This window comes from Sprattus sprattus (assembly GCF_963457725.1).
Source record: "Sprattus sprattus genome assembly, chromosome: 7".
Lineage (NCBI taxonomy): Eukaryota > Metazoa > Chordata > Actinopteri > Clupeiformes > Clupeidae > Sprattus > Sprattus sprattus.
Genome location: NC_137926.1, coordinates 29,007,156 through 29,020,108, shown reverse-complemented (window position 1 = coordinate 29,020,108; position 12,953 = coordinate 29,007,156). Strand labels below are relative to the sequence as shown.

At 47.9% G+C, this 12,953-nt stretch overlaps 1 protein-coding gene across 1 annotated transcript in view; it reads right to left on the bottom strand.

Annotated features, from left to right (window-relative positions):
- Positions 1-12,953, bottom strand: part of nell2a (neural EGFL like 2a) — a 70,606-nt gene that overhangs the window by 18,585 nt on the left and 39,068 nt on the right. Inside the window, exon 15 of the mRNA XM_080842390.1 lies at positions 7,212-7,307. Within this exon, the coding sequence (XP_080698516.1) occupies positions 7,212-7,307 (96 nt within the window). The remainder of the gene's footprint in view (positions 1-7,211; positions 7,308-12,953) is intronic.

Sequence of the window (12,953 nt, the reverse complement as noted above, 5' to 3'; positions counted from 1 at the left end):
CTAAAATGATTGTGTGACCTGTATGGCCTATAGTCTTCATTGTGAAGGCACAGCTGGAAAGGTATTCGACCATGCAGCAGTCTCAACACAACAAACTGTCTCTTCTCTCCTCCGTCTCAGGAGCTCCACTGTCCAAGGTCCTGCGCCTCTGGGTGTGAGAAGTCACGCTCTGCGGAGGTTGCCAAAGTCTCCAGTCTCCAGTCTCCTCTGTGCTCACGACCTACACTGGACATTTCTGACCAAGTTACTTACATTTTTCTGATGATGACAACATAATTTCCTCCTCTTCTGTGCTCTCCAATTGTTCCTACTTGTCCTCTCCATTTGTCCCCGTGTCCCTCTACACACACTGACTTCAATGGGCTTTTCCCCTCCATTTGTCCCCGTTTCTCTCTATACACCCTGACTTCAATGGGCTGCCTGTGCTCCAGTGCCTCAGATGGGAAGTGCAGCATGGCAAGCAGAATAACTGTCTGATGTCTCCAATGAAAAAACAATGTCAGGGAGAGTTCTGATGGGAAAAGCAGATAAATATCAAGAGAGGCAGGGGATGTTTTATTAAAATGATGTTATGCTTTTAATAATTTGTTTGACAAGACTGCGCTGTAACTCAGAGACAGTAAATGCACGCACACACAGACTTTCTCTGCCTTGCTCCTATGCGCACAGACATAGTCACACACACACACATACACACACACACACACATACACAATTTTCCACATCAATTTTCTAAATGTGAATCCCTTGAGGAGCTGCCCAATTCTTTCCTGTCAGGATGAGAGCAAATGGGGGGGGGGGGGGGGGAGGAGGCAGTTGAGAGATGTCCTTTTCTCTTAGCTACACGCTTTGTCTCTTTATAACCAAGGCGAGAGAATGCCTGGAGCATCCATTGGTCATCATTAGCTGCTGATCACTCAGTGGGAAGTCAGAGAGGGAAGATGAGTGGGAGAGGGGAGGAGGGAAGAGAGAGACTGAAGAGGATGCAGAAGTAAAAAATATCAACAAATAAATAAATAAATATGACTGCACACAAATCTTGAAGACAAAAGACTAGCTAATAAGATTTAGACCATCCCCCTGGAAGACACTCTATGCAATACAGCCCTCTTTTAATAGGCTCAACAGAGAAAACATTGGCTTGCATGTGTCCACCTTATGCTGTTTCATCATTTAACCCATCTGGTCTATCTGCTCTCACCTATCTCCTCCATACAGTCCTGTAAAAGAGCAACATTAAAATCCAAAGCATTTTGCGATAAACCTTCCTACTGATCAGCGTGTTGAATATGCTGTGTTTTAATCAAAGTGCATTTTTCTCTGTTTCCAGTCTTAACCTGCTCTTCGGTGCGTTGGCCGTGGGCTAAATAATTCACGGCGCGTCGCAGTGGTACAGTGTGGGCTCCGGTGGCTGCCAGGGTGGTGTGGCACCTACGCCAGCAGCGCTGTGGAGTGTAGGCTGTGCCACACGCACAGCGGAAAGGGAGAGCAGGCACGACTGGAGGCACTGCGGGCATTCAGCTGGCACGGACGAGGCCAGCTGCTCCACATGTTGGTCTCTCTTTCTTTTTCTCTCTCCCTCTCCCTCACTCTCTCTTCTCCTCTATCAATGCGCCATCATCTATCTTTCATCCATTTATCCTCCTGCTCTTTTTCATTCCCGATCTCTCATTATCTCTCTCACTGTCTGTTCCCTTCTCAGCTATTCTTCTTCCATTTTCCTTCTCTCCTCCACCCTCCTTCCTCTTCTTCTTCTTCTTCCTCTCTCTCTCTCTCTCTCTCTTCTCTGGGCTCTGCTCATCCTTTCAGCTGTCACTGGGCCGGCAGCTGGTCTCAGGGGATTCCCTAAAAGCTGGAGGCTTCAGACAGTCGGAGCGAGGGGGAATGTGAAAGCTTTTCCATGTTCAGTCCCCTAACCCAGCTCTACCCAGTCCTCCACTGCCCTCTCTCTCTCTCTTGCCATCTCTCTCTCCTGCCAAATTCTAAATTCTCTCTCTTTCTCTCTCTACCTACCTACCTTACTGGCATCTCTTAGCATATCTCTCCCTCCTCCTACCTCTCTTTTCCTCTGCTTGTCTCTCTACAAGCCCATGTTCTACTTTGAACTGAGCCGCCTGTCCTGCTGGTGCCATGAGGGAGACGCATGAAAGGGACAGGCTGTCTCGGACACGCCCAGAGCTGCAATGCATGCAGACCCCCCTGGGACTCTCCAGAGAATCCATAACACCAGCGCAGAGGAACCACAACTACACGGCCTGATCATGTCCATCTCTCAACCCAGACTTTCTAAAATCATGCTCTATGTTCTGATGATTGAGAGTGCATATCAATGCTCTTAAATGTAAGAGAGCTGTCTGACAACCTTGGTGTCTCATCCAGACAGCTGTCTTGCGCGAGGTTATTATGATTATTTAAAAAACGTTGTTTACAAACGTTCTTCTATGACGTTAGTATGCTGAAAGAACGTAGGTTACTTACGTAGCTTACGTAGCTAACTTACGTAGGCTAGCGTACTGATGTAAGAAAGTTGGCTGACTGACGCATCACAAATCACATCAACCATTATTGCTGGTTACAATAATGGTGGTATCGGATAGTGCAGTGTCTATTTCTCGGTAACTTTTGAAAAATCTAAGCGCAAAAGCGCTGAAAACATGTAGATTTACATACAAAACACGACCGTCAGCGGAGTTGGTCCGCCATCTTTGTTTACATTTTTCAGTTGCCAGAGGGTCGTGGCGCACAGGTTTGTGGGGTAATAGACAGCATCAAGGCGACATCGATGGTTCCTTGAAAAATGACCGTTATGTGACGCATTTTGCACCCAGTGCAACTTTATAGGCTTGACACTCGAAAAATAAACATTCAATTTCTAGTCTTTTTTACACGTAGTAAGTTTCAATAACTCAATACCATTACATATCGACATTCAAGAAGCAAAGATGAGACGTCGTTGTGTGGTGAGAACTGATAAAAAACACGTACACAACAACAATCGCCGGTGGGGAGAGGCCATTTTTCATTTGACTGGAATCCTGCTTTATTTATTGGTGGCACCAATAAATAAAGATTTGGGGGAAAAATGGCGGCGATTGTTGTTGTTTACGATTTTCTATCAGTTCCAGAAGAAAATAATTAAACGGATTGAGACGGTCTTTCCTTTTCTTCTTCTAAGACACCAAGGGCCTCATTAACTAACAGGATTGCGCACTTCGCCTTGCTCTTATAACTGCCATATCAACGTTTTCAGACTCAATGGATATGCGCTTCCTGGTTAAGACGTGCTTTTATGAGGCGGAGAATTAGCCCGCAAATTAGAGACGTGCGCTCTACTCAAATGCGCCTCCTTAGTAAAATAGCGGTCGTAAACATAAAACGGTATTTACTAAGGAGGCGCATTTGAGTAGAGGCACATATTAACGCTTTGTGGGTGTGAACCTGCAAACAGGTGGGAGGGCACAGAAACGTGGGTGGAAACGTGGGCGTGAAGCGCAAATATATGGGAGGAGAGAAGTTAAGTGCGCCTAATGATGTATTGCGTGGTATTTACTAAAACTGCCTGGCGAGCGCACGTCTCTAATTTGCGGGCTAATTCTCCGCCTCATAAAAGCACGTCTTAACCAGGAAGCGCATTTCCATTGAGTCTGAAAACGTTGATATGGCAGCAGTTATAAGAGCAAGGCGAAGAAAGAAGACAGAGACAGCGCACAGAAATAATTTTTTCAACTCGTATAACACTTTTTCAGTTAAGCGAACCACAAATCATTAGACGGTACAGGTTAACCAGCCACGCAATACTTCAATTACTGGACCAGATCAGAGACGACATCGAACCCTCCACCCGGCGATCACATTCCATTCCATCAGTTGTTAAACTCCTGGCAACATTTGCAAATATTGGCCTCCGGATAATTTCAAACAGTTATAGCATCTGCAGTTGGTATATCTCAGCCTTCACTCAGCCAAATATTCACCCAGGTACTCGACGCATTGCTACGGCACACTGGTCAATATACATTTCCCCACTACGATAGCTGAAATTAAACTTTCCGAACGTAATTGGAGCCATTGATTAGTCTGGGAAGTCCCGCCCCACTTCTTCCGGCCAAATTGATTTTGCCTCTGCACTGGGTCTGGCCAACTTTGGATAGCCGTTCATTTCAAGATTTCCAGAATCCTTGGAGCCAATCACAAACTGGCTTTTGGCTACCTGGCGCGCCATTGGCGGATTTAAACTTACCACGGCTACGTTACAAAATCTACTGCACGGAGAGTTTTTAAACATTGGACATGGTGGCCGCCGAAGCACCGCAAAACTTCGATAAGGCAAGTTTTCTTTGAAAACAGAACAGAAACTTGCCCTGGAACAATTCATACAGAAAAAATATGTGTTTGCTTTATTACCGATCGTTGTATCGTTGTATAGTATCGTTGGTCTGATTGGTTAAAGGCGTGTCCAATTACGTGAGTGAAGTGGATCGCTGATGAGTAGTTGGCCAGACTAACTGAGCAAATGAAATGCAGTGAAGGGGCAGGGAATTCCCAGACAAGCCATTGATTGCACCCACATGCAAACAGTCCCACCTTCAATCCACGAACACATTTACCGAAACAGAAAGCACACATATTCAATGAATGTCCAGGTCATATGTGATGCCAACATGACCATTACTAACGTGGTAGCCAAATACCCTGGATCTGTCCATGACAGTTTTATCTTCCGAAATAGTGCCATCTATCCATGATTGAGCAACGGTGATTTTGGAGAGGCCTGGCTACTTGGTCAATGTATTTGTTTCAGTGGGGATACATTGTAGTGAACCCATGTCCCTTGTATAACTTATAAATCTCGCCATGTACACATCTATATTGTTATAATAGACAGTTTATGCATTAATGCCACCAATAGCATATTCTTTATAATTGTGTTCTTTTAAACATCTCGCTGTAGGTGATGGCGGGCAGAACCACAATATAACCGCGTGCCCATTGAATCAGGTTCAGTGATTGAGTGAACGTGAACCAATATATATATCTCCTCTTCGCTGAACCTTAGTTTTTTCTTCCTCGAATCTCCATGGTGGCAGTAACTTGCAGGCGATTTCTCCCGTCATTTAACGGTGCGCTAAATAATGATTGCCAAGCGCGGATCTGGTTTGATAAATACCACGGAAAATGCGCAAAAACACTGTGCGTTAATGTGCGACCGCAGATTAAGCTGCGGTCGCAATGTAAGTAAATCAGGCCCCAAAGTAGTAAGACAGCATTTTAAGAGCATTGAGATCCACCCCATATGAAATACTACAAAATGACAACATCCAGGAAGCGTTAAGTGAGATGATTCTTACTCGGAACAAACAATACGGTTGCTACTGCTTACTATCTCTATGAAATCGCAGACCATTCTTATTAAGAGTTTCTTTGAGGGGACCAACGAAAACAAATGCTGCAGGAAAACCAAAATTATTTTTCCCATCAGAGGTGAATTGGCTGCTTGGCAACAGATTCAGTAGCTCAGGCACACTCTATTGCATTAGAACCATACTGTTGAAGCAATGCCTGCATAGTATGTAAAATCAAATGAAACTTGTCAGTGCTTCCTGTAACACATTTCTAAAAGGGACAAAGAAATTGACAAAGCACTAGCAGAATAGATCATTTCAGATATCAGCTTCTCATCTTCATGGGGTACGTACTTCATTTGGAATGTTATTTACAGCTGATATGAGAGGCATAATTGAATCATAAATGAGAATCTAGGGTGAGTAATATGATATATTTCAAAAGAAAATAATTGAGCTCAGGTATATGAGCATGACAGTCAACGTGTGTGTGTGTGTGTGTGTGTGTGTGTGTGTGTGTGTGTGATTGCCTATACATGTGTGTATGTCTATCTTTGCTCTCTTGGTGTGCGTGACACCCTCTACAACAACAGTTGCTGAATTCTAATCAATCTTGATGATTAGCTGCTGGAAGGGAGATGGAAAATAGCTTGTGCCCGGGGGCACGCACCACGGCAGTTTTCTTTAATTCTGTGATTACTGAAGAGCACACAGTGCCTCCAGTGTCACACTCTACCTATTTATCAGTCAGCAGCCAACTGCAGTCACACTGGAAAAACAAACAACCTAAATTAATCTCAGTAAATCTGAGCAACACCAAATCCTTCACAACAATCCAAAAAAAAAAATAAAGAGAGAGAGTCCTCTCATTTTAATAAAATAAGAAATCCCCCCCGGAGTTCATAACTTTGTGAGAGGGACGGATGGATGAACTCGGTGTTACAAGTGCTGTTGTGAAGAAAAGCAATCGGGTTTCAAACAGGTAGCATACAGGGTTGCCTCTTAAAGGTCCTTTGTGTTTAATCAATAGGTGGATGGACGAGTAGGATGTTTTGGCTTGGCGGGAGGGAGGGTAGACTGATTTCCATTTGCCCTCTCTAGTGAGTGGTCTGCCTAATACAATATCTGCACAGAGTAGGCTCTAGTTTGGGGGGGAAAATCAGAGAGGTAAATAGCATTAAATCCCTCAGCCGAAGTGTGTCCTATCTCAGCAAGATCTGATGAAACACACCCACTGTGATTATATTCGTTTCTGATTAAAATGCCACTGTGACTCTCTCTCTCTTAAGTTCTAATTCAAAACCCAATACAGCACCGGTGGAAAACAACTTCATTACGTGCAGTCGATGAAAAATGTGAATTACATTGAACTCTGAATGCGGGGGATTTACAGCTAAAAGGCAAGACCAGGTGGTGAATGCGAGGAGAACAGTCTTCAGTGTTCGAACAGAATTGGCTTTAAAACAGCTAGCACTACAACCAAGAGTGTATTGTGTGAACTAAGAAAAAACGAAATAAATTGCACTTGTTCTATTCAATTAGCAAAGACTGAAAGTTACAAGAAATCTAATCTTATGCTTTTATGATTCTTATTAAAACAATAACCAGTAGCCATGTTACTCCTAACTCCAGCCAATCTTCCAAATAGGCTGAATTGCCATCCAAAAGGTATTGGGATGCAAAAGAAAAACAATCTTTAGTGACATGGTATTTGGAAATCAACATCTACAGGTGTTTTCGCCAGATACTATAAACACAAACACAAACAACCTCTTTGGTTGCCTGTGCTAGGAAATAGCAAACTCTTATGAGAAATTGAGATTGAAAGAAATAAGATACGGTTCAAAAAAGGATTCCACGCTGTCTTACCTGTCTCACACCACTTGCCAGTGAAGCCTTGCTGGCAGATGCAGGAGTTGGGAGAGGCGCACGTTCCTCCATTTTGACACATGCCGTCACAAAGAGCTGCAGGTCAAACAGAGAGGCAAGTGCTGGGAACTCAGCTGTGAGTCGATCGCATTGTTTACGTGATGGAGAGTCTGTACATTCATCATTCAAATGTTCCTTATTCTAATTAACGCTGTAAATCATTACAGCTTATGGCCCTGGCATTGTGCTTTTAGAAAAGGTCGATATTTCAGCACACTCGAGAAATGGCTGAGAGGTAAATTACTGTATTAAGCCACTCTTCTACCTAAACAGCATGCAAAAAAAGAAAAGATTTATACATGCATCAGCCATCAATCACACTGTTGGATTCGAAGGGCAGCGTACCACAGATAAAGTATTGCTATATTATGAACTTAAATAGCATGAAGAAAATTACAATATTTATAAATCATCGTCCATATTGATAGGCATATAGCGTACAATCCACAGTGCCAACATTTTCCTCCCAAAAGTTTCCAGAATTAAAGGGTTCCCAGTGGGTTCAACTGCTGGTCAAATATATGATTTATGGCTGCCTAAAAAAAAGAAGTGGAGTGGAGTATTCTCCAACAAGACCATCATTTTTGTGTATCGAGATACCCTGAAGGCTATTAACCTGCTTGTTCCACAGTTACCACATAACTGAGCGGTCTTCTATGGATAACAATAATAACAACTTCTCAGACATATTCTTTCAATGACGGTTCCAGTTTAGTTCCCTATCGCAGTCGGGACTGCGATGTGATTGACGGGAAATTACCTGTTCATTGACCAATCGAAGTACTTTCTATTCACGCCGGAAGGCCGAATTGCGGCAAAACACCACCCTGAGCCCGCCCCCTCAGGAGTCTATATATTGCAGGTGAATATGCCGCGCTGCCTCTTTTCGACCCTTCGCCTTCGAGGTTACGGATCTATCGACAAAGACCAACTATCACGCTTGCGTATCCTTTATATCTTTGTGTGCTTATTTTACTCTTTCGAGTTGGTGAGTTGAATTATTCCTTACTAGCTCTGAGTGCTGCAAGGATATTTTACGCTTAAGCAAGATTGCAGTCCGGCTGGTGTCCTCGCTCGTCCTCGACTTGCTAGTTCACTGTTGCTTGAAACGTGCTACGTTGACTAGCTCTTGCTAATTGTGTCTCTTTTACAGATTGAAGATGTCCCGAGTCTATTCGGACTGTGGCCATCCCAAGGACAAGGGTGACCGGCATCGCAGCTGTACGCGGCATCGCGGCATGTGCGCTCTGTGCCGCCATGACGACGGCACGAGTCACAAAGCGCCTCTCTCTATGGGAGAGAGAGAGAGCATGCATCCGGGAGTGAAGCCTGCGCTGTCCGGGGTGGTGTCCCCGGATGGGCGAGGCTCCTCTCGCCCTGGAAGCAGCAGGGGTCCTGGTGGTTTCCCTCGGGTAGCCGCTGGGTCCCCCTGCTCTTCGCCGGCGCGCTCAGTGGCCCCAGTCGCGGTGACTGCGGAGGCCGCCGAGCCGCTATCTTAGCTCGACGTCCAGCTTCCTCAGATATCCCCTTCTCGAGGAGGTACACGAGGAGTTGGAGACCTCATGGGCTGCGCCGTACTCAGGGCGTGCTCCGGTCCCGGGGTTCGCGGAGTACCTCCGCATTGACCGAGCGAAAGAGTAGGGCTACCTCTCCTTTCCGCCGGTGGAGGACACCGTGGCAGGGTATCTCTCCCCTGCATCCCCCACGATGAGGCTCGGCCAGAAACCCGTGCTACCCACCAAGAGCGCTCGACATCTGGCGGTTCTGGCCGAGAAGGCTTACTTGGCTGCGGGGCAGTCCGCCTGTTCTACGAACACGGCGGCGCTGCTCCAACGCTATCAAGCCAAGCTCCTCACGGAGCTTGCGGCTCGTCTGGGGGACGATGAGACGGTGGAGGAGCAACGGATTTGTCTCTCCGCCTCACGAGGTGCTCGTCGCAAGGTCTAGGGCGAGTCATGGGGGCATCATGGGGGCACAGGGCGTGAAGCCGAGTGGGTTCCGATCCCCAGCTCCTCCAGCTAAAGTGGCCGCACGCCGCGGCTGGAACAAGAACCCGTTCCGGCCACAGGCTCAGCCTGCTAAGCCACAGCAGCAACAGCAGCAGCAGCCAGCGGCACAGACAAGCTCCGGGGCCACGCACAAACCCACACGACGTGGTACGAGAGGGCGAGGGAGACCACAGGTTCCCTGATGTTCATCGCCCCCTGAAACGAAAGGGGGGGAGGTGGTGTGCCCGCCACCACCTGGGAAGATCGCCAGATGCGCTCATGTAAACCCTATGTCCAGCACGACGAAATTGTTCCCACAAGCACAACATTCCCATGTTCTCGACACTGTCTCGCAGACACAAGACAAGCTTGCTTTTCCCCTCCCGCGATGCACCCGTTGCATTCGCAAAACCAATTTTTTATTCAAACCAAGAGGGGGAAACCCCAGAGCTCACCCTCCCCTCTAGGAGTGGGGTCAGATCAAGGTTTAGACAGATTGGTGATGAGCGGCTTAGTAGCCGACAAATTCAATATAAGCCCCAGGATGGCAGACTGCGTTTGGAGCTGGCGCGCATGCGCAGTCTCGCCCTGGGTGTTGAAAACAATTTCAAAGGGTTACACTCTTCAGTTCGCAAGGCCTCCGCCCAGGTTCACAAGTGTAATTCAATCACGGGTGCCACGAGATCGCACACATTTCCTTCAACAGGAGATAGATGCGCTACTCGTGAAAAGGGCTATAAGCGTAGTGCCACCAGAGAATGCAAACTCAGGGCATTACAGCAAATATTTCCTCGTCCCCAAAAAGGACGGGAATTATCGCCCTATATTAGATCTACGTATACTGAACAAGTCGCTCATGCCGCTGAAGTTCAAAATGTTAACTCCACGCCGGCTGATTCAGTTCATAAAGCCGAACGATTGGCTGATCACGTTAGATCTCAAAGATGCTTACTTCCATGTTCCGATTCATCCCAGACACCGCAGGTATCTGAGATTCGCATTCGGCGGGGTAGCATACCAGTTCCACGCACTTCCATTCGGTCTCTCCCTAGCTCCGAGAGTATTCACAAAGTGCGTAGAGGCTGCCATCGCTCCATTGAGAAAAATAGGCATTCACTTATTCAACTACCTGGACGATTGGCTTCTCGCTTCTTGCTCAGAAGCGGAGGCGGTGCGAGAGTGCCATCTCGTGGTAGCTCACCTGTACCGCCTCGAAGGTTTCCTCCCTTCGCTGTCAGAAGCTCTTGGGTTTGATGGCAGCCGCAGCAGTGGCACGCCCCCGCGGGATGCTTCAGGCACATCCATTTCAGGCATGGTATCTGTCATTGAAACTCGACTCCGCTAGAGACAAGTTTCGCTTGATCACGGTGGATCGCAGATGCTGGCAGGCCTTGGCTGTAAGGCGATCCCCGCATTTCCTCGCGGAAGCGGCTTCGCTCGGTGCAGTGGTGAGCCGCGTTATCGTCACCACAGACGCCTCCACTACAGGCTGGGGTGCGATATGCGAAGGATATTCTGTGAACGGGCTCTGGTCGTCAACGCAAGCCACGTCACATATAAATGTGTTGGAACTGCGAACGGTGTTTCTAGCGCTTCGTCACTTCATTCACATTGTGGGCGGGCGTCACGTTCTCATCAGAACAGACAACGTGTCCACCATGGCATACATAAATCGTCAAGGAGGGGTACGCTCCCCTGCGCTTTATAATTGGGCGAGCCGACTGCTCCTGCTCCTCTCTCAGGGCAGTGCATATTCCAGGCCGTCTCAATTACGGAGCCGACCTTCTGTCGAGGGGCAACCCTCAAGCAGCAGACTCGTGCCTTCACCGCCAGGTGATCGACCAGATTTGGCTTTGTTTTTACAGGGCACAGGTGGATCTGTTTGCGAACAGAGAGAACACCTGCTGCCCTCTGTGGTTTTCGCTGGGGGGCGACAACCATCCGTTAGGCGTAGACGCGCTGAGCCAGCAATGGCCCAACATGCGTCTTTACGCATTCCCTCCGATTCCTCTGCTAGGTCAAGTAATCCGCAGAGTGGAGGAGGAGAGCTTGGAATTGATATTAGTGGCGCCACATTGGCTCAATCAGCCATGGTTGGCGGATCTAATCAGACTGTCAGTGCAGCCTCCGTGGGAGCTCCCTCTGCGCAGGGATCTCCTCTCACAGGCCCACGGGACGGTGTGGCACCCCAGGCCAGAGCTGTGGCAGCTCAGGGCCTGGCTCCTGAGAGGAACAGGCTCTTAGCGTCAGGCCTGTCAGATTCTGTGGTGAATACTATACAGAGCGCTCGGGCGTTGTCTACCCGATCTCTGTATACGCTCAAGTGGCGCATGTTCGAGCGATGGTGCGCTGCGCGTCAGCATGACCCTATCGATTGCGCCTTGGGCATCATCTTAGAATTCTTGCAACAATTGTTTGATGAAGGGAAAGCTGCTTCTACTATCAAAGTGTATTTAGCAGCCATTTCCGCCTGCCATATCGGCATTAACGGCAAATCTACGGGTAGTCATCCATTGGCTTCGCGCTTTATGGCTGGTATAAGGTGACTTAGAGTGCCTGTCAGGCACCTATTGCCCACTTGGGATTTGCTAGTGGTGTTACGAGCGCTCAGGGGTCCTCCGTTCGAGCCTCTAGAAACGGTGGACTTGAAGTTTGCTTCTTGGAAGACTGCGCTGCTCCTGGCACTGGTGTCTGCGAAGCGCGTTGGTGACATGCAAGCTCTGTCGGTCAGCCCGTCGTGCATTCAGTTTTCGATTGCCGGGGACAGGGTAGTATTGCGCCCTAACGCAGCATACACACCCAAAGTAGTGACGACTCCGTTTCGTAACCAGGTCATTGAGTTGACCGTATTCTCGCCCCCTCCTTTCGCGTCAGCGGAGCAGGAGCGCTTGCACAAACTCTGCCCGGTGCGCGCTCTACGTATTTATGTAGAGTGCACAGGTTTATTCAGGCAATTGGATCAGTTATTCGTATGCTTTGGTGCGAGCGCCAAAGGCAAACCCCTGGCAAAGTCGAGCCTCTCCCGGTGGCTGGTGGAGGCTATCACTTTGTCATATACAAGTTTGTCGTTGGAACCCCCGGAGAAGCTTCGTGCGCATTCTACTCGTGGGGTTTCATCATCCTGGGCCCTGTTTAAGGGTATGTCAGTGGATGACATTTGCAAAGCTGCGAGCTGGAGCTCTCGCCACACCTTTATTAATTACTACATGTTGGATGTGGCGGAGCCTGGTTTCTTGCAGAGCGTGTTGCAGGCGAATGATCTGTGATCATATGCAACATGCGATGTTACTATCTGCGTGGCCGTCTCCCTTTATGGATTAAAGGCGGATGGCACAGATGGGTGTAAGTATTCATAAGCATGGGATCAGTGGTCCCGTTTCCCCTACATTGAATCCTTCCCCGTTATAAGCGCACTGCCGCCGCCACATGAACCTCTATGAGGGCGAGGCGACTGAGTTGGCGTGTGTATACATATTTGGCCGACACTGTTGCACGCGGGATTAGACACGGTCCCGTCAATCACATCGCAGTCCCGACTGCGATAGGGAACATCTCGGTTATAGATACAACCTCGGTTCCCTGAGTTAGGGACCAGATGTGATATGGTTGCGTGCACAGTGCGTGTGTTGTTCTGGAGGCTCGAAGGCTCAGAGTCTTCAGAGGCAGCGCGGCATATTCACCTGCAATATATAGA